At 52.9% G+C, this 24363-nt stretch overlaps 2 protein-coding genes and 1 long non-coding RNA gene across 5 annotated transcripts in view; 1 reads left to right on the top strand and 2 right to left on the bottom strand.

The window, feature by feature from the left end:
* Positions 1-2812: 2812 nt before the first annotated feature.
* On the top strand, positions 2813-16402 carry LOC144580230 (uncharacterized). The gene is made up of 3 exons (XR_013529370.1): positions 2813-2908; positions 13542-13608; positions 16264-16402. It is a non-coding gene; the product is annotated as an uncharacterized LOC144580230 (long non-coding RNA).
* Positions 4596-9653, bottom strand: SLC27A3 (solute carrier family 27 member 3). 3 transcript variants are annotated; one of them, XR_013529369.1, is made up of 10 exons: positions 8920-9653; positions 8357-8566; positions 7845-8003; positions 7201-7325; positions 6397-6591; positions 6201-6291; positions 5875-6073; positions 5537-5686; positions 5277-5407; positions 4596-4926 (listed from the first exon to the last, which is right to left on the bottom strand). XR_013529369.1 is itself a non-coding variant. In XM_008984441.5 (10 exons), exons 1-10 carry the CDS (start codon positions 9611-9613, stop codon positions 4750-4752), a joined length of 2079 nt encoding a protein of 692 aa, XP_008982689.3. In that variant the 5' UTR covers positions 9614-9653; the 3' UTR covers positions 4596-4749. The 3 variants fall into 3 exon arrangements, 2 of the variants coding, with proteins under 2 accessions (XP_008982689.3, XP_035135828.1); XM_008984441.5 differs by having other exon boundaries at positions 5537-5634; XM_035279937.3 differs by lacking the exon at positions 7845-8003 and having other exon boundaries at positions 5537-5634.
* INTS3 (integrator complex subunit 3) overlaps positions 10945-24363 on the bottom strand; it is a 49675-nt gene continuing 36256 nt past the window's right edge. Inside the window, exons 14-30 of the mRNA XM_002759997.7 lie at positions 24115-24221; positions 22977-23096; positions 22467-22596; positions 21948-22002; positions 21613-21716; positions 21120-21164; positions 20791-20910; positions 17248-17401; positions 16113-16181; positions 15231-15306; positions 14839-14952; positions 14462-14510; positions 13243-13410; positions 12778-12878; positions 12523-12595; positions 11881-12037; positions 10945-11768 (exon numbers count right to left, since the gene is read on the bottom strand). Of these exons, the coding sequence (XP_002760043.1) occupies positions 11691-11768; positions 11881-12037; positions 12523-12595; positions 12778-12878; positions 13243-13410; positions 14462-14510; positions 14839-14952; positions 15231-15306; positions 16113-16181; positions 17248-17401; positions 20791-20910; positions 21120-21164; positions 21613-21716; positions 21948-22002; positions 22467-22596; positions 22977-23096; positions 24115-24221 (1720 nt within the window). The 3' untranslated portion in view covers positions 10945-11690. The remainder of the gene's footprint in view (positions 11769-11880; positions 12038-12522; positions 12596-12777; positions 12879-13242; positions 13411-14461; positions 14511-14838; positions 14953-15230; positions 15307-16112; positions 16182-17247; positions 17402-20790; positions 20911-21119; positions 21165-21612; positions 21717-21947; positions 22003-22466; positions 22597-22976; positions 23097-24114; positions 24222-24363) is intronic.

Here is a 24363-nt window from a genome sequence, read left to right as displayed (position 1 = left end):
GAAATATGGTGAAACCCCATCTCTACAAAAAATACAAAAATTGCCCACCTGTGGTACCAGCTACTGGGGAGGCTGAGGGTGGAAGGAACGCTTGAACCCAGGAAGTGGTAAAAACTTTTTAAGCGCATTTTAAGGTTAAGATGGCCGGCTACGAAATGGCCATATATTCCACTTACGTGAAATATCTAGGATTAGTGGTTGCCAGGGCTTAGGGTGAGTGAGGGAGGAGTGGACAGTGACTGCTAATGGATAGGGATTTCTTTGTGGAGTGACAAAAATGTTGTAAATTGGTCAGGCGCGGTGGCTCACGCCTGTAATCCCAGCATTTTGGGAGGCCAAGGTGGGCGGATCACCTGAGATCAGGAGTACGAGACTGGCCTGGCCAACATGGAGAAACCCCATCTCTTAAAAAAAAAAAAAAAAAAAATGTTGTAAGTTAGGTAGTGGCCATGGATGCACAACTTTGTGAATATACTAAAAACACTACATTTTATACTTTAAACAGGTGAGTTTTAAAGTATGTAAATCATATCTCGGTTTAAAACCTTTCGTTGAGTTTTTGCCCTCTAGAGGCTCTGGGAGAACTCTGGGCACTCCGGCCCCGCCCCTCCGTTTGTCTTTTTGGCTGGAGGCGTGGAGCGGTCGGTCCCGCCCGTGAGAATGACTCCGCCCTCCTTCCCAGCCTGCCCCGCCCCTCTCGCGGGCGCCGATTTGCGCTTGCGCAGCGAGGCTGGGTTTACGTGGGCGCGCAGTACCGCCTCGCTGGAGTCCACAGGATGGAGGCCGCTGAAGGCCGCCAGGGAGTAGGTTGGCTGCCGGCGCCTGACGCCTTTCCGCCTCCAGCAGCGCCCGAGACAGGGTTTTTTTTACTAAGCCCCACGTGGGGGTGGGGGAAGGGAGGGATCTCCAGGCGTCACGCGAGGGGGGCCTCCCGATCGTCCCTGCCAAACCATCTGCCCGCTTGTGGGGCCGCGCGCGGCCACCCTGGGTATCTCCCGGCTCACGGGCTTCTTTCCACTTCCCCTTCCCGGGGCTCACGGAAGCAGCCGCAGCCCAGCGGCGCAGGAGGAGCGGGGCTGACAGTGGCGCCGACAAGCTCTTTCCGTCAAGGGCTGCATGGGAAGTATTTTCTGCTTTGCAGGCCATCGGGTCTCAGAAACAGTCGGTCCTGCTGTTGTGGCAGGAAAGCGGACAGAGGCAATCATAACGAACGAGCGCGGCTGAGTGCCAGCAGAACTATTTATGGACACTGAAATTTGAATCCCTGTAATTTTTACATATTATGAAATTCTTTTTTTTTTTCTACTACCTACAAATAACAAAAACCATTCTTAGTGTGCTGTATGTAACAAAAACCAAGCAGTATAGTTTGCCGACTCCTGACTATGAGGCAGGTTTGGGAAGGGGGCCCCTTAACGCTTCCTAAGTGGCCTAAAGTACCCTCAGGGAAGGTTCCACAGACACAAAGCTGAGAACATTGCTATGATTTGAGGATTGGGTTCTCTATATCCACCATCCTCCTCTCTCCAACCCTCTGAGAAAGGACAGTCACCAACTGAGGACCACGCTAGTTCATCTGTTTTTTTTTTTTTTTTTTTTTGACACAGGGTCTCACTCTGTTGCCTAGAGATTGCAGTGGTGCCATCTCGGCCTCCTGGGCACAAGCAATCCTTTGATCCTCCCATCTCAGCCTCCCAAGTAACTGGGACTACAGGTGTGCACCACTACACCGGCTAATTTATGTATTTTTTTGTAGAGATGGGGTTTCACCATGTTGCCCAGGCTGGTCTTGAACTGCTGGGCTTGAGTAATCCTTCCACCTCAGCCTCTCAAAGTGCTGGGATTACCAGGCATGAGCCACTGCACCTGGCCCCTAGTTCATCTTTGCAAACTATTTTATAATCTCATTTAATTTTATTTCAATTAACTTTTTGTAGGGCAACCTTTTTTTTTTTTTTTTTTTTTTTTTTGAGACAGGGTCTCACTCTATTGCCCAGGGTGGAGTACAGTTGTCTACCAGTCACTTCTCTCTGTAGCCCCGACCTTCCAGGCTTAAGGGATCCTCCTACCTCAGCACCACACCCCTGCCCCAGTAGCTAGGACTGCAGGTGCACACTACCATGCCTGGCTATGTTGCCCAGGCTGGTCTCAAAGCTAATTCTTTTAAAATTTATTTTTAATTATGGTAAACAGAAAACCTGAGCTTTTGAATCCAAAGTCGGCCTTCTTGCAGCTTTCCATTTCTGTCAGTAGTTGAAGCCTCTGTGACACAGCTGGTTCAAAGAGCTGAGCCGGGAGCTCAGCAGAGGACTGGAAGACAGAATGCTCGTCCCAGCAACGGCCAGAATCCCCTCCTCCCAGCTGACCTTGCTAAAGTGCAGATACTCAAGAGCAGGGGTGACATAGGTGTAACTGACATGTTACACTTGGCATTTGTGCGTTTGAAGAGTGAAGTGTGGGGTCAGGATTTAGGCCAGCCCTGTTCAGTAGAAATATAACCTGAGCCACATGTGAAATTCTAAATTTTCTAGTAGCTACATTTTAAAAAGCAAAGCTAAGTGAAATTAATTTTAATACATTTTCTTTAAATCAACACATTCAAAATAGTATTTCAACATATAAGCCATATAAAACTATTATTATTTGAGAGAGTGTCTTATTCTGTTGCCCAGGTTGGAGTACAGTGGCACAATCATGGCTCACTGTAGCCTCAAACTCCTGGGCTCAAGTGATCCTCCCACCTCAGCTTCCGGAGTAGGTGGTACTACAGGCACGTGCCACCATGCCACACTAATTTTTAAAATTGTTTTGTAGCGATGTGGTCTTGCTGTGCTTCCCATGCTCATCTTCCAACTCCTGGTCTCAAGCAGTGCTCCTGCCTTGGCCTCCCAAAGTGCTGATATTACAGGTATGAACCACTGCACCTAGCCTAAAACAATAAGTATTTTCTTACTTTTAGATGGAGTCTCACTCTGTTGCCCAGGCTGGAGTGCAGTGGCGCGATCTCAGCTCACTGGGTTCAAGTGATTCTTGTGCCTCTGCCTTCTGAGTAGCTCAGATTATCAGTGCCTGCCACCATGCCCAGCCAATTTTTATATTTTTAGTAGGGACATTTTCAACATGTTGGCCAGGCTGATTTCGAACTCCTGACCTCAGGTGATCTGCCTGCCTTGGCCTCCCAAAATGCTGGGATTTCGCATGAGAGCCACTGTGCCTGGCCCCTAAAACAATTAATGAATTTTTTTCTATTATGTCTTGAATACCTGGTGTGTATTACACAGTTGTACCATGTCTCACTATAGACGAGCCCCATTTCAAGCACTCAGTAGCCACATGTGGCTAGCAGTTACTAGATCCAACAGTGCAAATTTAGAGCAAATGAAACAGGAGGTGTGTGGAAAAGAGCTTGGTGTGAGGTTCTGCGATGGGGGAGATCTTGGCTTAGTGTGGAAGAGCAGCTGCAGGAGGTGCCCCACTGCCAGCCAACAGGCTGCCTACACGCCTACCCCAGGCACACCCTAACTATTGCACTCCTCGTGGGGCAGATGGGAGAGGCGCACAGAATGAGCTAAAGTCACTTTTATTGGTCTGTGCCTGAAGATGTGCCCTGCAACTCAGCGTGGGCCTCACCTCGTCTGTCGGTGAGGCTGCACTGGGCTTGCTGGTGGAGGGTGGCAGGTTGTACTTTTGGAACAGAAGGGCTGGCAGTAGAGACCCAAGTGTGTCTTGGACAGGCCAAGGGCCTGTCCGCTGACCTCTCATGCTGGGGAGAGGGGCCAGAAGGGGAAAGGCAAAGTAGCAGAACGTTTCAAGGACTCAGCTTAAAACAGAGGGGGACTGTAGCTCCTAGCCCTCCCGTTCCAAAACTTTAAACCTGCCACCTTCCGCCACGCTTTTAGATGATGAACTTTCTTGACACCTCCCTCACTTTGGGGCTGAGAGGCCTTTTTCCTTTTGGTTCTCACCATCCCTTCTGCCACCACACGGACTCTGAGCCCCACTCCAGGGAGGGGCTTCTGTCGAACTTTCCTCCAGGACCTGAGGGGCCACCAGGGACTTCCCCTTTTGGGAATGTCTGACCATCATCAGGTAGGAAAAGAAACATCTGGGGGCAGGGGCACCCCACTCTTCCCCTCAAGAATGGCTTCTCAGAGACAGCTGTGAGGCTGAGGGACATCTTGAGCATCCTTTCCCCCACAGCCAAACACTTGTTTGGGCTAGTTAAGACTCTTCCCCAGGCCCAGCCACACCTGATTCTGGGGGAGGAGTTAGTGCTGGCCGCCAGGGGTGGCGTTTCTGTGTGCCTCTGTCCACCGTAGCCCTTCTGGCTGACCCCTTGGGTCCTTCAGTTCCCAAGACAAAACAGTGGGAGCCTGGCACTCAGTAAAACTGGGCTGAGCTGCACAGGAGCACAAACAGCAGTCACCAGGGGTTCTCCAAGGACAAGGGTCACCTGGGGTCACCTGAGAGGAAAACATCAAGGTCCAGACACTGGGCTCTGGCCCATGGCCAGTCAGGGCGGGAACGCAGGGTCTGTGGCTCCATGCCAGGAGAAAACTCTCAAGGAAAAAGCAGTTCCACAGAGAGACAGATACTGCAGGTCAGAAAGACAGCCGGATCTGCTCCAGCCACATTTATTACAAAATAGCGACTGAAGTATAGAAAAGGTCCCTGACAGCCCAGCACACTGCAACGAACGGCCCCCACCCCACAGAGTCCCTCCCTCAGGTGCCTCAGGTGTGGAAGGTCTCAGATTCGAAGGTCCCCTGCCAGGAGTGTGCTGTACCGCACAGGTGTGAGGGGCAGGTAGGCACCTACAGCCTGGTCCAGGACATACAGTGGGTCGGACAGGGTGCTGGGGTCAAAGCCCTCATTTGCCATCCGAACTTTCTGCTGTTTGAAGGTCTCTGTGGTGGCCAAAGACTCCTGGGGACAGGAGGAAGGGTCACAGAGAGATGGAGGGAAGGGGACTCTGCCGAGGTAGTTCAGGGGAGTTGCCTGAATTTTGTTAAGGAGCAGGTCTGGGGAAAGGGGGTGTGAGGTCCAGGTTTAGGGGAGGAGGTGAAAGGGAGGAGAAAGAGCCAGGCCAGAAGGCAGGTGTAAGGAAAGAAGGGGGGTGAAGAGTGAGTCTCCATGCTTTTTCTCTTCATGGAGTGTGTTACATTGGGGTTCATCGCAGTCTGGGAGCCATCAGACTCCCAAAGCTGATACATACGGTGAATGTGTAGGGTGAGGACACGTGGGGTGAGGGGCTGGGGTTGGGAGTGACCAGTTACCTGGAGCCTGAGGAATCGGGGCCGGGCATAAGGTGGCAAGTTCTCAGACACATGAGTGTAGAGCTGCGTAAGGTCCAAAGAGTGAGGGGGACGCAGAGTCAGGGCCGCCATTCCAGCCCTGCCTTCATGCCCTGGTGGGTGTGGGAGACAGAGTAAGCCCCTCCATGGCTGACCACCACAAAGGCCTCGTGCTCCCTGCACCCAGGCATTACCAATTCAGGTGGTGCTGCGTGCCTCCCCCACCTTCCATGCCTAGGCACCTGGCACAGTGACTCCATAGACGTTCACCTCCTGAAGAAAATCCAGGGCCTCTAGGACCTCTGCCACCTCGGTTGTGGCCACATTCTCCCCCTTCCACCTGTCAGAGAGCAGAGATCTGAAACTGGGAGTCCGGCGTCAGGACCTATGGGCTTGGTGGGGAGATAAGGTCAGAGGTCAGGGTGCCAGACCGTCACAGGGATGAAACGGTGAGGCGGTCTGAGAATGAGAGATGAGCCGAGGACCTAGGTTGAGACGGCAGATTAGGGAGTTGAGGTTCAGGAGCTTTGGATCACAGAGATCAGATGTCCAGGATGAAGAACCAGTGATGGACAGATACCTGAAGGTGTCTCCAGTACGATCATGGAAGCGGAGAAAGCCTTGGTCATCGCAGACCAGCAGGTCCCCAGTGTTGAAGAAAACATCCCCAGGCCGGAAGACATCCTTTAGCAACTTCCCCTGGGCCAGCTCTGGCCCGCCAGCATAGCCCAGGAATGGGGACTGCTGGCTCACTGGGGCCACCAGCAGCCCTGGCTCACCTGGCAGAGTCACTGGGGTCAGGAGTGCTGTCACTTTTCCCAGAACCTCCTGCCCTCATCTACCCCAGTCTCTAATTCCAGTCCTCCTCTGCCAGCTTCAGCCCCACCCCACTGGAACACCGCCAACCTGGAGATGTGGCCACACAGTGCCCCTGGGCGTCCCGAATCGGCTCTCCTGTGGTGATGTCATAGCGAATCAAGGAGAAGGGGAAGATGTGCTGGGGGAAGGGAGACCCAGGTACTGGATCATGGCAGTCACATGAGCCCCTCTCCTGCCAGCCCTCTGCTCTTCCACAGGTTCTCCGTTTCCTCTCTGCCCTCACCTTGTACAGCCAGGAAGCACGCCCCACAGCACCCCGCTGTCCTGTGTAGTTGATGGTAGCCACGTTGCCCTCTGTCAGTCCATATGTCTCCAGCACCTGCAGGGGCCCGAAGCGCCGCACAAAACGCTCCCAGGTGTCTGGGCGCAGCCCGCTGCCCACTGCCAGCCGGACCTTATGGCCGTGCTCTGCCTTGTTCTGAGATGAGTGGGAGAGGGGCCGGAGCTTCAGCACCAAGATGCCTGCTCCTCGAAGTAAATTCCTGTTCCGCATTCCCCAGAATTCCCTCCCACTGTAACTTCCTTCAGAAACGGAAGCATCAGATGGCCTAGGCCATCTCCAGCTCCTTATCCTAGACTGCCATTTTCTTTCTTTCTTTTTTTTTTTTGAGGCGGAGTTTCGCTCTTGTTACCCAGACTGGAGTACAATGGGGCGATCTCAGCTCACCAAAACCTCTGCCTCCTGGGTTCAGGCAATTATCCTGCCTCAGCCTCCCGAGTAGCTGGGACTACAGGCGCGCACCACCATGCCCAGCTAATTTTTTTTTTTTTTTTGTATTTTTAGTAGAGATGGGGTTTCACCCTGTTGACCAGGATGGTCTCGATCTCTTGACCTTGTGATCCACCCGCCTCAGCCTCCCAAAGTGCTGGGATTACAGGCGTGAGCCACCGCGCCCGGCCTACACTGCCATTTTTTACTTGCTACTTCTCCCTCCAACTCCCTGTCTTAGTGTCCCCTGTCAACTGTCCTGCTCCTCGTGAGCTAGCCCTTTATCAGTGGCTCTGCCCCGGATCTGTGCCTACGCACCGGGGGCTGGTTGACAAGGTACCGGCACAACTCCCCGATGTACTGGAACACTGTCACCCTGTGCTGCTGGCAATCTTCCCAGAACTGACCAGCTGAGAACCTGGACTTCAGCACCACTGTGGCCCCTGCCGGAAGTGGGAAGTGGGGGAAGGAAGGAGGTAAGATTAAGAGCAGAGTGGGGAGTCTAAGCCCCTCTTTCCAGACCCCAGTCTTCACTGTAGTCATTCCCTGGGAAGGGCCCGCTGTGAGAGTCACACTGTCAGGAAGATGCGCTGGCCCTCTTCCCCCTCCCCTTGCCCGTCCCCAGCCTTGGAAGAGCTTAATGCCCTTTCCCTACTTCCCAGTCACAACAATCCCAACCTCCACACTCTCACCTTCTCATGTCTCTATTTGCCTGTTCCTGGACTGACACAGTCCTCCCCTGCCTTTGACCCTGAAGTCTGGAGTTATGTGGCTATATGGCCCCCCCTTGTTCCTCAGTCTGTAGGTCCAGGCAGGTGACACTGCCCCATTGTACAGAGCTCCTGGTGAATAGGGCTCTGCCCCATCTGTCCTCTAGATTCTGTACCCTGGTGGACTCACACCATAGTAGGTACTTAATATTTGCTGGATGAATGAATAAAGGTGGGGTGGGAAAGACTGACCAATGCCCAAGCAGCCCACAATGCCCAGCAGGGAGCCAGACATGTGGTAGAGCGGGAGGGCGAGGTAGATCACATCTTCCTGGTGGACGCCACACAACTGGTAGAAGCCCTGGCATTGCAGGATCTTCAGATGACTGATCCGAGCAGCCTTGGGGAGGCCTGTGGGGTGGCAGTTGTGGGGCGATCAGGGGAAGGGTGGACTCCAAGTTCTACCTCTGTTTGTACCCCCACTGGGTTTCCAAGAAAGGCAGAGGCAGGACAGAAGCTGAGGACGGAGGCCAGGCTGTACTGGAAATATGGGTGGTCTGGGGGAGGTGGAGAAACGAGGAGGAAGTGAGGGGACTGGAGAGTGAAATGAATGAGACAAAAAGGAAGTACCAGTGAAATCGGCATCCTCTCTGGGGGCTTTGAAGGAGTGGTCTGGGAGCTGAGGAGGTCTCAGTCCCTGTTCCCAGACCCCTCCCTTCCTCTGCTTTAGTTACCGGGAGGTAAGCATGGTGCCCGGCCCTCACCCGTGGTGCCAGAGGTGAAGATGTACAGGCACGTGTCTGTCATGCTCTGTGGGGAAGAGAGGTATCCTGGCACTGGCCCATCCCCTTCAGTGGACATCTCAGCCAGCAAATCGCTCATTCCCGCAGGGTGGGTCCCAGGGCCTGCAGCCCACAGGTGGAGCCCCATCGTTCTCAGGGCGGGCAGGTCCGGCTTCAGGGACTCCAGAAACTCTGGAAATGTGGGAAAGCACAGCGCCAGGGCCCTGGCTCTACCTAGAAGAGCCTCCCCTCCACGCCGCCTCCCCACCCCAGCCCACACTGCTCTTGTGTGAGGGTAAAGGGTATGGAAGTTCCATCATGGGTCTGAGGCCTGTAACTCGACTCCTTGAGGATCCTTGGGGCACCAAAGATTCCGCCTCATCCCTTCGCAAAACCGGAGACTTCTACTTCCACTCGCTTTCGAACCCTAAGGGATAGTCGGCTTCTTCCCTAACCCAGGGATGAGACCTAGCCCTTCGGCGCTCCCCGACACGCCCCCTTCTGTTGCTGGCCCCGCCTTAGTCAGTTCGGCGCTCCAACCTTACCTGGCGCCAGCACCAGTGCGCGCGCGCCGCAGCTGCGGAGGCAGTGCAGCAGGGGGCCCCGGCGCAGGGCGGTGGGCACAAAGGCCGTGCGCAGGCCGGCCTTGGCCAGCCCGAACCAGAGCCACAGAAACTCTGGGCCAGCGGGTAGGAGCAGCGCCACGGTCGCTCCAGGTGCCAGAGGGGCCGCACTGTCCCCTTCAGCAAGCGCCGCGCCGCTTCCGGCCGCTGCATCTCCGGCTCCCGGCGCTGCCCGATCGCCTTCTCCAGCGCTCCCCGCGCCGCTGTCGCCGCCGGATCCCCGGCCCCAGCCTCGCGCACGCAGGAAGGCGCGCGCAGCTCTGTTACTCTTGCGCTCCGCCTCCAAGTAGCTAAAGCGCCGCGAACCGTGAATGAGAAAGGTGTGAGCGGAGCGCTGCCGGGCCAGTTCGGCGAGGCGCCAGGCCAGGCTGCAGCCCCCTTCGGGACCTTCCGGGTCGGCGGCAGCCGCGGCTAAGGCGCGAGCTCGAAGAGCCCTTTTGCAGCGCAGGGCGCGCACCGCGAAGGCCAAGTCCGCCGGGAGCCAGCGCAACTGCGGCCAGAGGTGTAGCTTCAGCAGCAGCAGCGGTAGCAGCAGCAGCAGGGGCAGCAGCAGGAGGGCAGCCATGGAGCCCGGTTCCTCCGTCGGCACTGTCTGGTTCCAGCCGCTCGCAAACATGCCTGGTCCTCCCTCCCTAAAACCTAGAGCCGCTCGTTCTGAGACCTCTCCTTCCCGGGAGCGCGCGTGCGCTGGCACACGCCCCTTCCCACCCAGGCTCCCCCACCACTCCCCACGGGCGGAGAGCAGAAGCCCGGGGGTGGGGCGGCCCCGGACTCCCGGCCCTCCCCACAGCCTACGCTCCGCCCTAGGCGCGCTCCGTCCTGGACTGCTCTCGGCTCGCACCCTACCAAGTCCTGGGCGGTGCTCGCGCCTTCCCTCAATCTGAAGTTCTTTCTCGGCTTGGGTGGTTTAGGCATCTGGCTAAACTCTGGAGTCCAGGCCTGAGAGCCAGGGCGTTTGGATTGCAGTCCATCTTCCCCTCAATGTTTCTCATTTTCCCGTGAAGGGAAGGTACCACTGGTCTCCCCCAAAAGAATGAATTTGGCCCCTGGCCCATTTGGTTCTGCGAGTCCCAGCATGATAGGCAGGCCCATCCCCTCCTGCCAGCCGACAGCTGCAACCCCAGGGGATGGGTGGAAACCCAGACTGCCAGTTTAATGAGGGGCCACAATAGAGTCCCCTCCCTTTGGGCAAGGGAACAAAATTAGGACAAGCCAGCAAATGCTCTCCATCCTGGTTTTAATTGGGGCAGAGGAAACTGGGGAAGGAGAGAGGAAGGAAAAAAGAGGCCTCCGGTGGTTTAGGCTTTCAAAGAAAGTAAGGAGCAGCAGTGATGAGGGAGGGGAGAACCTGGATTCTGTAAAAAGAACAAATTTTCGGGCTGAAGAGCGGCTGTCTGCAGTTTGCCCAAACTTCACTCCTCTCAGTCTGCCTCCATTCTCCCTGGACAGCGGGGAACAATAGCATAGCCAAGGAACTCTCCTCTGCTGGTTCCCATGGCCCGGCAAGTGGCCAGACTGTGGAAGGAAGAGCATCTCCGTCCCTCCCTGATATCTGAACTTGATCTCCAGGTACAGTTGCTCCTGGAGACCAAGCTGGAACGTCCCTCCCCTGTCAAGCAGCGGGTCCTCCGGTGGTTGTTGGTAAGCACACAGACTTCATCAACTGGAGGATGACCAACCTTTTGGAAGCCTCTAGTTTGAGAAATGAGTAAGGACAGGCCTCATCCTACAGGGGATTGGTCCTGCCCAGACAGGTCAGTGCCTGGCTCCCACCTCCAGTAGCAGCAGGAAGGCTGGGTAGGGGCCAAAGCCAAGTCCCTTCTGCTCTAGAAAAAAGTGGGGGCAGAGCAGGAAGGGAAAGGGGGAGGTTCTGAGGTTACAAGTGGGGTGCCAATCAAATCAAGACCAGCGATACATGCATGGGGCAAATGCCAGCAGACACTCGAGCACAAGACATTCTGGCTTGTTTTATTGTCACTTAAAAACAACTTTTAAGACGCGATTATCTCTGCAAAAAAAAAAAAAAGCGACTCAAGGAAATGGGATCATTTGACAGTTCTGTGAACTTGCCTCTGGGACTCCCCAGGCTCTGGTTGTAGCTTGAGGTACCAACGTCAGGCCAACCGAAGCCTCCAGGGCACAGCACATGGGGCTGTGGCCACTCTTTCAGACTCCTTTCTGAATGCTTGCAGCATCTCTCCCCTGATTATGGACAGCCTGACCACGTCACAGATGCCCATTTCACACCGGCAGGTGGAGAGTGACTTTATAAAACGCCTCTTCAGAACCGAAACCCAAAGGTGGAAGCGGGAAGGGACACCCACACCCTGAGTCTGCTCGCTGGCCATATGCCCCTTTGTCATTTCCCTTCTCTGTTGAAATGGCTCTTTGGGAGTAGGGGAGGAGACTGGGGAAGGGGCCCGGGGGCTGAGGACTTCCACTATGGTCTGATTTTACAGAGTGTCGGGCTTCAGTCAGAACCCAAATATAATTGGGAACAGCAGTGTGAAGGGCTGGAGACCCCAGGAGGAGGGAAGGGCTGGGGGCTGCATGGCAGCTCCTCCTTCCACTGGGTGAGCCTGGGGATGGGGCAAGGGTGATTCCCCTGCAATCTCCCCAACCTCTATTAACCTTTGATTCAACAAGGAGGCAAGGGCAGTCCAGCTGGGGGTGGGATGGGGGAACACAGGGCCTCAGTCACTGTCAGAACCCACTGCAGAGGACCCTTTTCGTTTCCGCTTGGTAGGCTTCGGTTTTGTGTCCTCCTCCTCCTGGAAGAGAATAGGAGGAGAAACAGGAAGTTACCAGCCTGGGCAGCTGCTGGCGCCAACTCCACCTGCACCCAGTGCTCCTTTACCCGCTGTGCACTGGCTGGGCTCTCACCGAAGCACTGCTGGAGCCTGACTCTTCTTCAGCATTGGGGGGCTGTGTGGCATTCTTTCGACTTCGAGGACTGGACAGAGCTGCTTTTCGCCGGCTCTTGGGTGGCTTGGTGGACGAGTCCTCATACTCCTCTGCCAGGGAGAAGAGATCACTGAACCTGAGGGAAAGGAACAAGAGCTGTGACTGGGAGCCTGCTGCTCACACCACACCCCCATCTTCTTCTCTGCCCCAGACCTATGTCTCTCTTCTTCTTGAGACCGAGTCTTGCTTTGTCACCAGGCTGAATGCAATGGCATGATCTCGGCTCACTGCGACCTCCACCTCCTGGGTTCAAGCGATTCTCCAGCCTCAGCCTCCTGGATAGTTGGGACTACAGGCGCCCACCACCACACCTGGCTAATTTTTTGTATTTTTCAGTAGATACGGGGTTTCACCATGTTGGCCAGGATGGTCTTGATATTCCTGACCTTGTGATCTGCCCACCTCAGCCTCCCAAAGTGCTGGGATTACAGGTGTGAGCCACCACCCCTGGCCAGTCTTTTTCTTCAACCCAGGACCCTAAGGTCTTGCTAGCCATTACGTTTGTGTCCCTTAGGCCTTCCCCCCACTACTTTCCAAGGCCCGCAGGGGCAGGAGCCTTACTTCATCTTGTGGGCCTCATCACAGCTTGCCTGGACATGCTGCAGTGCCTGCAGAATTGGGGTCTGGCTAAAAACTAGAGGGAGAAAAAGGGAGCGCAGAGACGGAAAAACAATCAGATATCTGGGAGCTTATTAAACAGCACCCAAAGGTGGTTTTATCCCAAGAGTCTGGGTTTTGACCCCGGGTGTCCTGCCTCCCCCAGCCTGGCTCTAGGCATAGTTGGGGCCAGGGCAGCACCAACGTGGGAAGGCATACAGTTCTGCTTGGTGTTGGTCAGGTTGAGCCGCAGGTTGTCCAAGTGCTCCAGGATCTGCTCCAGAGTCAGCTGGGCCAGCTTGCTGCTAGAGCTCCTCAAGCTGTGCAGGAATCACCAGAGCCAGAGTCTGGGTGTGGGAAGGTTCCAGAGTGCGAGACACCCTCCACCCACCAGGGCCCCATAAGACAGAGGCAGCCTATATGGGAAGCAGGACAGGCAGGCTAGGAGGGCTGGGGTTGGGTGAGAGAGGTGTGCCTAGAACATGGGATCCTGGCCCCAGGGGCATTGGAAGAGAGGGAGAAAGGGCCACAGTGGTCTCACATGCCATGTGGCTTTGGACCACTAGATGTCGCCCACAAACTGGGCTGGGACAGCACTGGCGCCCCCGCCCCTCCCCAACCACCCCAGGGCAGCAGTCACTGCAGACTGCCTGGCCTGGAGGGTGGACAGGGACCGCGTCCCACCTCTGTCTCTTGCGAGGGAGGCTGTTGTTCTTGATGAGCAGGGACTTGATGTGCTCAGCCAGCAGCTCGTCATGCTTCATGCACCAGTGCCGCAGGATGCTGGTGGTGAACTGGTCGTCAGGATGGCAGGGCCGACTCAGCACCATCTTCACCATCTCCTCGCTGGGCCTGGGGGAGGAAGGGGGCCCTGGGTGCTGCTTGCACAGTGGCCACAGGGCATGCTGGGTCTCTCCCACTGATTTCCCAAACCCTGGCCTCCCCACCCTCTACTCTCACATCCCTCTCCCTCTTCTCTTTAGGCCAAGGAATGCCTGGTTTCATCCTCTGTGGAAGCCAGGAGAGAAGTGAGATTCTTCACTTGCTGTGGTAGGAGAAGGTGTATGTGTATATGTTGGGAAGAAGCACCCCCCCCCCCGCCCCAGTTCTCCTCCTCCTCCACCAGACATCAGGGAGTGGGCCCAGGAGGCAGAAGCACAAGCATATGACATCCAGATGCTCCCCTACCCCTACCTTGCTAGAGCTATGGGCCAACCTGGTGTACAGTTGGAGGAAGGGGGCAGGAGACGGCTGTGAAGCCACAGCCACCCGCAGCCTCCCAGCTTCCCCTTCCTCTAGGACACTCTGTACCATTTCTAGTCTCTCAGGCAAGAGAGGAGAAAGGGTGGAAGGAAGGCAGAAAAGATACACAGCTGCTGTCCTGTTTATTGGGGACGCTGTTAAAGCAGCTGTGCGGGAAGGTGGGGCTGCCACTCTCTCCTCTGCCCCACCCTTTCAAGGCACAGTGGGTCCACTGGCTCTACTCTGCATAGGGTGAGGGAGAGGATGGTGCGTGACCCCTCTACCCTAACCCTCCCTCCTCCTGGATTAGCTGTGCAGTGGCCTGCAGGAGCATGGGGTGGTGGGGGCAGGGGAAGGCAGGCGCAGGGAGCAGAAGCCACCAGGGATTAGAACTGCTGTGGCAGCAGGAAACAGGGATGTCCGGTCCCCACCTCCCCACCTCCGAGGGCAGCTCCTGGTGGGCAGGGGAGTAAAGTCGAGAGGAAGCCCAGATCCCAGGGGAGCTGCTCATTAGTAAGTCACGCTGGGGGAAGGGCAGAATAAGCAGATGTTAATGACAGGAAAAAATATGGCAAAAGGAGCAGGACAGAAGCCCTTTAGACCACAGCAGCTCTTGGGAGGTTGAGACTGAGGGCTGAAGGGCGCCAGAGGTGGAACTCACTTTTCTCTTCGGAGTTGAAGCAGCAGGCAGGACAGGGCCTCTGGGTGCTCTATGAGGGAAGGGAAGAGGCTGTTCAGGGGAAGGTATAACTCCAGGATAGAATCTGAGGACCCCTCTCATCCCCTAACAGCCAGTGAAGGGAATGAGGAGAGTCTTTGACGAGGAGCCAGGTAGAGCCCCTTACCCCACTCCTACCAGTCCCTGAACCCCAGCCCAGAGCCTGGCTCATGGTGGGCCCACAGGACTCATCTAAAGAACGAAAGTGGCTGACAGGGAGCCTGACCTTGTGTACTTTGGTGGGAAGGATAGCAGTGCCTTGCCCTAGCTGAATTGCAAGTGTCATGTCTGATGTGCTCCCTACCCACAAATCGACTCACCCTTGTATTTGAGATGCTGTAGGATGGGGATTATGGTCTCCAGGGGAATATTGTGGGCCAGAAAGAGCTGCCAGGCACAATACTGCTCAAAGGTCTCCCAGTCTAGGCTCTGGACTGGAAGAGACAGAAGAAATATCTCCATCAAGAAAACACACACACACATACACGCGCACACACGGCGAATCCACTGACTACCAGCACCCCAAGCAGGGATGGTGCAGAGGTAGGACAGATCCATAGAAACACTGCCCCGACCACACCAGGGTGGAGCACAGTTCTGGCTCCCTTAATTTCCCAGCCCCAGAGCCAGCTTTCCTGATAGCGTAAAATACATAGGACTGACACCCTGCCCTCTTCTCCTCTCCCACATACCTAATGGTCTGATCACTTACTGAGTATGTTGAGGACTGAGTCTTTTCGAAACATAACCAGGTTACCCATCATCACATGGCAGACCAGCTCCTGGAGCTAAGGAGGTGGAGGAAAAGAGACAGAACCCATGAGCTCTGAAAGGGGCCAGGAAGCTAGTATGGAGGGGACACAGGAAAGCTCATAAAGGAAAAAAGAATTAGAGGACACGAGAGCCCAATTTAAAGGAACGGGAAGGACATGGCACACGATGAATGCTGCACTCTGAAGGGTGTAGGGGCTGATAAAGCAGCCACAGGCCTGAGTGGGAACCTCAGGACTCCTTTGGGCAAAAATAGTTACAGCCACGGTCTGAGCCTGAGGAGAAGGAAAGGACCCTGAGAGGCTGGGCTCTGGATGTAGGCTGGGCATGGGGAAGGCAAAGGTGGATTCTTGGGTGTTAAGCTTCCTCTTTTATGAATGGGAACTAAGTGAAGAGGATGAAAAATGGGATCCCAGTGCAGGGCTGAGATGGACCCAAGCAAAGCTATAGCCTCTTGGGGACCTAGCATGGTGAAAAGGTCAAGTAGGAATGATCTGACCATTTTCACTCTGAGCCAAAGGAAAGGCCAGTTGAGAGCTAAAAACACAACCCCCTTAGCTCTTGCTGTGGAACAGGAACATCCAAAGAATATGGAGAGTAAGGGAAACTCCAGGCAGGATTGGCCTAACCTCAGCCTGCCTTGCTTGGGACCCACTTCTCCTTCCCAGGTCCCAGAGCCAAAAGTACACACTACCATAGCCAGGAGGGAGGGCGCCTGGGAGGCATGGGCTCCCTGTCTGTAAGCCTGGAGGGAAAGCAGAGGCCCTATTCCCCTAGTGCTGCCTTCCAGGTCTTTCTGGGGAGGTCAGAGCTCAGTGTTCACCTGTGCAGAGTCAATAACAGCCACGATCATGTTCAGCAGCTCTCCACTCCTCAAGGTTTCATCTGGAAACTAAAAGGAAAAAGAGAAGGGAAGAGTCCTGGATGGGCCCCTCGGCTTTCAGCTCATAACCCACTCTCCTTTCTTATTACAGCTCAAGGTTTGACTGGTTCAGCAAGACATGGGCCCTAAAGTAACCCCCTAAACAGAGATCCAACAGCTATGACGCTGGAAGACTTCAAGAGAATTTGAAGACCCCAGGTTTCGTCATTTATGTGTGCCCACTATCAGGGGTGTGGGTTTTCTCTGATAGTTCCCGAAGCTTGTATGTAATGAAAGGAATGGGGAGCTACTAGATATAAAGCCAGAGCAGAGAACTGGCCATGATAGCTGATTCTGTGTGGCAACAGCAGAATAAATATTTGCATCTCTGGCAGCAAAGAAATCCAACCTGTGCGGACCTTTGGCCAAAAAGGTGGTGTAGAGACAGTTTGTCTAGAGTTGTGTGGGGTAGGCAGGGCCCCATCTAGAGAAGGGAGAACTGGGGAGGGAAGTACCCTGGGTCCAGCATCTGCACCCCTCCTTCCTCCAGTACTCGACTGAGATCAGTTCCTCCTGTCATGCCCACACCCTGGGTCCTCATTTCCCTCTTCCTGGGAACTTCTACCAAGAGGAGAAAGAGCTCTTCCTAGAGAAGAGTGTGAGTGAACCAGGGGAAATGAAGTGAGTCTCCACTACAGCAGCCCTGGTCATTAGAACTATCAGAGAGAACCCAAGCAAGGATGAGCCATCAGAGGGCAAGAGGGCTTGGGAAATATGTACATGAATCTGGTTTGTGGGACCCGTCCTGGGTCCAGATGATGGGGCCCAATCTGAGAAGCCAAGTACATAGGCCCAGAATCCAACGCACACCAGTTACAACAAAGGATAGGAATTCAGGGAGCTTTAGAAATGTTTCAACCATTAATCCAGAGAATTGGAAGGAGGGGGTAGCTGTGAGTGTGGGAAGCAACAGCCCACCTAGATTAGTGATCCCCACTAATGAACAAAAGAGGGTTCAGGGTTGTGTGTGCTCACAGTGTTCACTGAGATGTGTTCCCATGAGCCCTGTGGCACAGATACGGATGTGGGCACTGACCTCTGTGTAGATGGAGGGCGTGAGGTGGCACAGGAGCCGTACATCATCCTCCTGGCAGGCCTTCATGTCCATCATCAGGCAGGTGTGCAGATCGCCCAGCTGGGTAGCCTGGGCAAATGACTCGTACAGGTTCATCTTCCCTGCGGCGGCTTTGCTGCAAGGCCAGGTGGGCCTGAGCCAGCAGCCTGACCCCAGTGCCCACCTTTGAGCATCCCTGAAGTGGGCTCCTGCTCTAAAACTGCTTCACCAGCTCCAGATGCCCCATGCTGATCTGCCTCATGTCCCTCCCCAGGGGCTTAATAACTCATGGGAACCAGGAGATATTCTTTCTCTCCATCTTTCCCCAGAGCTCAAAAGGGCTCCAACCACGGTCAGTGAAGCTACCGACTGATGAGAATCAAGAACAGAAACGGGAGGGCTCAGGTCAGGCTGGAGAAGGCTCTCTCTCTTGCTTTCTGGGCTCTAACCACAAGGGTAATGACACTTCACACCATAAAAACTTCACTCAAAATGGCAGGTAGGCCTAAATGTAAGAAAGCCACACAACTCATGGAAGAGAACAAAGGAATAAACCTTCATGTCAACAAAAAAACAAAGTGGTAAAGAAAAAAATAGACAAATTTGGCTTCATAAAAAGTTAGCATTTTTGGCCAGGCCGGGTGGCTCACACCTGTAATCCCAGCACTTTGAAAGACCAAGGCAGGCAGATCACCTGAGGTCAGAAGTTCAAGACTAGCCTGACCAACATGGAGAAACCCCGTCTCTATTAAAAATACAAAAAGTAACTGAGCAAGGTGGTGCATGCCTGTAGTCCCAGCTACTCAGGAGGCTGAGGCAGGAGAATCACTTGAACCCAGGAGGTGGAGGCTGCAGTGAGCCGAGATCACGCCATTGCACTCCAGCCTAGGCAACAAAAGCAAAACTCTGTCTCAAAAAAGAAAAAAATCTTAAAAGTCAAGAATAAAAAGACAAATAACTCAAAAATGGGAAAAATTTTGAAGGTATTTCTCAAAAGAAATATAGAGATGGCCAAGAAACACATGAAAAAAAATGCTCAACATCATTAGCCATCAGGGAAATGGAAGCCAAAACAAGGCAATACCACTTCATATCCACTAGGGCGACTAGAAGCAAAATGGCAGACGATAGCAAGTGTTGCGGAGCATGTGGAGAAAATCAGAACTCTCACACACTGCTGGTGGGAATACAGAACAACTGCAGCCACTTTGGAAAACAGTTTGGCAGTTCCTTATGAATGTAAAAATAGGGTTTCCGCAGGACCCAACAATTCCACTCCTAGGTATAGAACTAAGACAACTGAAAACATGTCCACACAAACACTTGTAAATGAATATTCACAGCAGCTCCATTTGCATAGTGAAGAAGTAGAAACAATCTAAATGTCTGCCAACAGACAAAAGGAAAAACAACATGTTATATCTCTACACTGGAATGTTATTTGGCCTTAAAAAGGAATGAAAGGCCGGGTACAGTGGCTCATGCCTATAATCCCAGCACTTTGGGAGGCTGAGGCAGGTGGATCACCTGAGGTCAGGTGTTCAAGACCAGCCTGGCCAACACAGTGAAAGCCCATCTCTATTAAAATACAAAAATTAGCCTGATGTGGTGGCACGCACCTACAGTCCCAGCTACTCAGGAGGCTGAGGCAGAAGAATCACTTGAACCCTGGAGGCGGAGGTTGCAGTGAGCTGAGATCACGCCACTGCACTTGCACTGGGTGACAGAGCAAGAATCCATCTCAAAACAAACAAAAAAGGGATGAAGAAATGATACACGTTACAACATAGATGAACCTAGAAAACACTATGCTAGGTGAAAAAAGCAAGTCACAAAAGATCACATACTGTATTTACTTATTTTTGACATTTATCTGAAATGTCCAAAACAAGCAAATCTTAATCTATAGAGGCAGAAAACAGATCAGTGATTGCCTGGGTGAAGGGGAGAATGGCAAAGTGACTGCTAATGGGTATGAGGTGATTTTTTTGGGGTGATAATTTTTTTTTTTTAAGACAAAGTCTCGCTCTGTCACCAGGTTAGAGTGCAGTGGCATGATCTCAGCTCACTGTAACCCCCGCCTCCTGCTGCCTTAGCCTCCCCAGTAATTGGGACTATGGGCACATGCCACCACGCCCAGCTAATTTTTGTATTTTTAGTAGAGACGGGGTTTCACCATGTTGGCCAGGATGGTCTCGATCTCTTGACCTTGTGATTCACCTGCCTCAGCCTCCTAAAGTGCTGACATTATAGGCATGAGTCACCATACCTGGCAAAATGTTATTTCTAAATTAGATAGTAACAGTTGTATAACTTCATGAATGTACTAAAAAAAATAATTGAGGCCAATCCTGGTGGCTCATGCCTGTAATCCCAGCACTTTGGGAGGCTGAGGTGGGTGGATCACCTGAGGTTAGGAGTTTAAGACTAGCCTGACCAACATGGTGAAACCCCATCTCTACTAAATACATTAAAAAAAAAAAAAAATAGCATGGTGGTGCATGCCTGTGGTCCCAGCTACTTGGGAGGCTGAGGCAGGAGAATCACTTGAACTCAGGAGGCGGAGGTTACAGTGAACCAAGATTGCACCATTGCACTCCAGCCTGGGCAACAAGAGCAAAATTCTGTCTCAGAAAAAAAATCACTTGAGCCCAAGACTTTAAGACCAGCTCGGGCAACATGGCAAAACCCTATCTACAAAAATACAAAAATCAACTAAGCATTGGTGGCTGGTGCCTGTAATCCTAGCTACTCAGGAGGCTGAGGCTGGAGAATCGCTTGAGCCTGGGAAGCAGAGGCTGCAGTGAGCCGAGATCGCACCACTGCACTCCAGACTGGGTAACTGAGTGAGACCCTATCTCTAAATAAATAAATAAATAAAATTTAAATTAAAAAAAAGCCTTAGGAGTGCACAAGTCTTATTGAGAGGGGGGGAAAACCCCAAAAACCAACAGCTGGGCTTGGTGGTGCATGCCTATAATCCCAGCCACTCAGGCTGAAGCAGGAGGATCACTTGAGCCCAGGAGTTTGAGACCACCCTGGGCAACAAGTGAGACCCTGTCTCTACCAAAAAAAAATTTTTTAATTAGCTTGGCATAGTAGTAGTGCATGCCTGTAGTCCCAGCTACTCAGGAGGCTGAGGTAGGCTGATGGCTGGAATCCAGAAGATGGTTTGAGCACAGGAGTTTGAAGCTGCCGTGAGCTATGATCAGGTAACAGAGTAAGATGCTGTCTCTTAAAACCAAACTAGGCTGGGCGCGGTGGCTCACACCTGTAATCCCAGGACTTTGGGAGGCCGAGATGGATGGATCACCTGAGGTCAGAAGTTCAAGACCAGCCTGGCCAACATGGTGACACCCCATCTCTATTAAAAAAAATTAAAACAAAACAAAACAAACTAAATCAACCAAACAAACCCACACAGAAGGCCCTGGTGATGACAGTCCCGGGTCGGAGAGTCTGTGCAAGAGAGAGGCTCTCTAGAACGCGTCCTGACAACATTTGAAACATGGGGACCACACCCACCTGGCCCTCAGGTAGTAGAGTAGGTGGTAGCCAATCTTGGGCTGCTTCTGATACAGCTCTGAGAGAAGGTCTAGAAGCAGAGAGAAGCTGCTGTTGTCTTCCTGCATCTGACATAGGTTCCTGCAAGTGGGGCATGGGAAGAGAGGAACAGAGCTTTACCCAGAGCAGATTCTCCCATGGAGTCTCTCAGGTGGCATGGGCTGTCTCTGCTCATAGCATATGTCCTCCTCCCCAGAAAGGGAGTCCCATTACCCCAGGACAGTAGCACAAGCGTGTGCTGTCAAAGAGGATGGAGGACAGAGAGTGTCTCCTACAGCGGCACTGCTTACCTAAATATTAGGTACAGAGGCTTTCCTACAGACTCCTCCAGGGACCTACAAGAAGAGGGTTATATTTGAGAGTCCATGTAAGTGGGTGAGGTGGAGTGCAGGCAGCTATGGAGGACCAGCTGGAAGCTAGATGCCAGCCTGCTGCTCCATAGGCTTGGTAACAGAAAACAGGTTCTTAATATGGGACCACACTCTTGCCCTTCAGAGAGAGGCTCCAGGCCAGGGTCCAATCCCACCAGATTCAGCAAATTAGAGTTACTGGGCCTAGCAGCAGGAGCTAGAAGCATGGGGAGGGGATGTTAGTCCACCTCCCCAGTACACAGTGTTCAGCAGGCAAAAATAAGCCTTTATTTAAATAAGTCGGTACATGTGAGAATAAAAACACCAAGTGAACAGATTTTTCTCAAGTCCACAGTAAGGGACTTCTTGGACTCAAGCTGTAAGAACACCCTCTGGCTCCTGAGACTCAGGAGTGAGGGAAGATGAGCCTTACTCCTCAGTAATCTCCTCAGGCAGGACCTCTCCTCGAAAGTGGGCTTTGAAGAGTTCCTGTAGGCAGGAAGCAAGGACAGACAGCTGCTCGGAGTCAAAGTCTTCCTGGGTGATGAGACAAGGGAGGGAGAATCACTACCTACACTCAAGCCCTCCTGTTCCCACAATCCCAATCTTGGAACTCATCTGCTTCCACCTCCAGTATCAGCAAGCTCCCCTCCCCACTATAAGAGGGACTCATCTGGGGGAGGGAAGAAGGGAGTTGGCTTCCCTGGGAGAATTGTAAGCTAAGCAGGCTAGGCTGCTTCCTCCCTAAGGGGTTGGGTTCCTCCTCACCTCCAGGACCTGGTCCACAATTTCCTGCATGACCTCACACTGGGCCTCCGTATCACTGCAGGACAGAAGCGAGAGGAAATCCCAGGGACATAAATGATAGCAGAGGGCAGGACACACACCCAGAACAGTGCACAAGCACACTCACATGCAAAGAGACAAAACAGAGTAGCTCTGTGTAAAATCCCAGCTAGGGTGGAGGAGGTTTTAGGGCAGAATTTGCTGCTCTCTGGGCAGCGGCCCAAAGAAAAGGAAAGTCCCCATCAATCCTGCTTTGGTTCTCAGAGGCTCTTCTCCCAAGAATCTGTGGAGTAGGAACTCAAGGTGTTAGGGAATGGACTGCCCCACTCCCAGCCCATACTCTCCAATGTAAATAGTGGAAGAACTCGCTCATGAAGCTTCAGCTACCCTCCACATACTCCCGTCATGTTTCCTCCAACTTCATCTCCTGCTACACCCGTTAAGCACCAGGTCCAGCCTGGGGCTGAACCTCCTGAGGCTGTGAACAGGGTCTGTACCTACCTCCCCTTCTGTAGCTGGAGCACTTTGTCCCTCAGGGACTCATCCAGCTGGTCAAGGTAAGGGGTGATATCAACTGGCTCCTCCACAACTGTCTCCTTGATAGGGTGGAAGCGAAACTCTCTCTTCTTTCCTAAGGGGTGATTTGGGAAGGAAGTTAGTCTGCCTAGATGCCAGCAACAGAGACAGTCCCCTCAGCCACCTATCCCTTCGTCACATGCCCTAAGTGTGCACCTGTTTCCTCAGTGCTGTGTGAGTGTCTCAAGCATCTCCCTGAATGTGCACATGTGCTAGTTCTTACAAGCAAACAAGGGCAGGAACCACTTCTTTTTTCCTTCCTGCCTTGAGTGTTAAGTGCAGGGCTCTGCACTCTGGAGTCTCATCCAGACACCCTGTGAACAAAACTTTAACTCACAGGAATAAGGGTGACAGGAAGATTGCAGAGAGGCTGCTTCTGGGAACTGGTCCTCAGGGCTGACACAACCCTGAACTGGCCTTTGCTAATAGCCTCACCTTTGCTGTTGAGATCCTCTTCATCGTCACTGAAGGCTGCCTCTGCATTGTCGTAGCAACTCTCATCCTTATCCGACATATGGTTGTCCATCTCCATGGAAACCGGCTCCTCAATTTTGACTTGGGGGTAAAAAGAGATAAGGCATTTGATGGCCTCTTGTGTTCTGTAACATGCCCCATGCTTCTAGGAAGGGAAAATGGAGGGCAAGTGAGAGAATAAGGTGTTTATGACCTAAATGGAATACTGACCCTGGAAGGACAAACCTCTTATCCTCATAACCCTCCATGACCTGCAGAGGGATGTGGCCAGGAATAAGAACACAGGACATGACTCCTCTATGCTCAGTTCATTAGGACTGGTAACTGGAGTAAGACCAGGGACAGTCCCAAGTGTGAGTCTCACTCTGTCGCCTAAGCTAAAGTGCAGTGGCGCCATCTCAGTTCACTGCAACCTCCGCGTCCTGGGTTCTCGCAATTCTCATGTCTCAGCCTCCTGAGTAGATGGGACTACAGGCGCCTGCCACCATGCCTGGCAAGTTTTTTTGTAGAGACAGAGTTTCACGATGTTGGCCAGGCTGGTCTTGAACTCCTGACCTCAATTGATCTGCCCACCTTGGCTTCCCAAAGTGATGGAATTACAGGCATGAGCCACCATGCCCAGCCTCCAAGTGCTCTTTAAAACCAAGTTGAAATATACTAATTGGCTTAGGTCCTTATCCCAAACCAAAGTGAGTAAGGAGATGGCAGTCAAATTGGGAGGAAGGTTTGAGACTCAACATGACAAACTCTCATCAGAGTTTGGGAAGAGAGAAGAGATGGGCAAGTTAAAGTGAGAAAGTGAGAAAAATACTGTATCACATGAAAGCCTTCTAACTACTGAGCAAGAGTTACTAAGAGAAAAAAGTAAGAGTTAACAGAGCAAGAAAGATGAGCAAGTCAGATAAGATTAGATGAAGCAAGAGAATCAAGACAGACAACACAAAAATGAACAAAAAACATAAACTGACGAAGGGAAAACTGTGATGGACAGTGTCATGGAGGTGAACTGTGTGGGACATCCTAAAAAGGGCTCTGGCCTGAGAGCCTTGTCGTTTTGTCCCTCTTTTGACACAGGTGATAGAATGGGAAGGCCCCATACCTTCCACAGGTGGGGAGGGTGAGCTGCAGAACTCAGGAAACTTCTCCCTCAGCATTGCCCGCAGCTCTTTATCCAACTTAGGGTTGTCAAACAGGGGAGCCAGGTGTCTAAATGGGAAACACGATAAAGGTATCAGAGCTTATTTTGGTTTTTTTTTGTTGTTCTTGTTTTTTTGTTTTGAGACGGAGTTTCGCTCTTGTTACCCAGGCTGGAGTGCAATGGCATGATCTCGGCTCACTGCAACCTCCG

Source organism: Callithrix jacchus, chromosome 18 (genome assembly GCF_049354715.1).
Source record: "Callithrix jacchus isolate 240 chromosome 18, calJac240_pri, whole genome shotgun sequence".
Classification (NCBI taxonomy): Eukaryota; Metazoa; Chordata; class Mammalia; order Primates; family Cebidae; genus Callithrix; species Callithrix jacchus.
This window is presented reverse-complemented; position numbering and strand designations above follow the sequence as displayed.

Excerpts from the sequence above, each read along its gene's own strand:
- SLC27A3 (XM_008984441.5), bottom strand. The coding sequence starts at position 9,613 with ATGTTTGCGAGCGGCTGGAACCAGACAGTGCCGACGGAGGAACCGGGC. Across the intron at positions 6,292-6,396 it reads GTGCTTCCTGGCTGTACAAG|CACATCTTCCCCTTCTCCTT; the intron begins GTGAGGGCAGAG and ends CCCTTCCCCCAG. Across the intron at positions 5,408-5,536 it reads CTATGGAGTCACTGTGCCAG|GGCATGAAGGCAGGGCTGGA; the intron begins GTGCCTAGGCAT and ends CACACCCACCAG.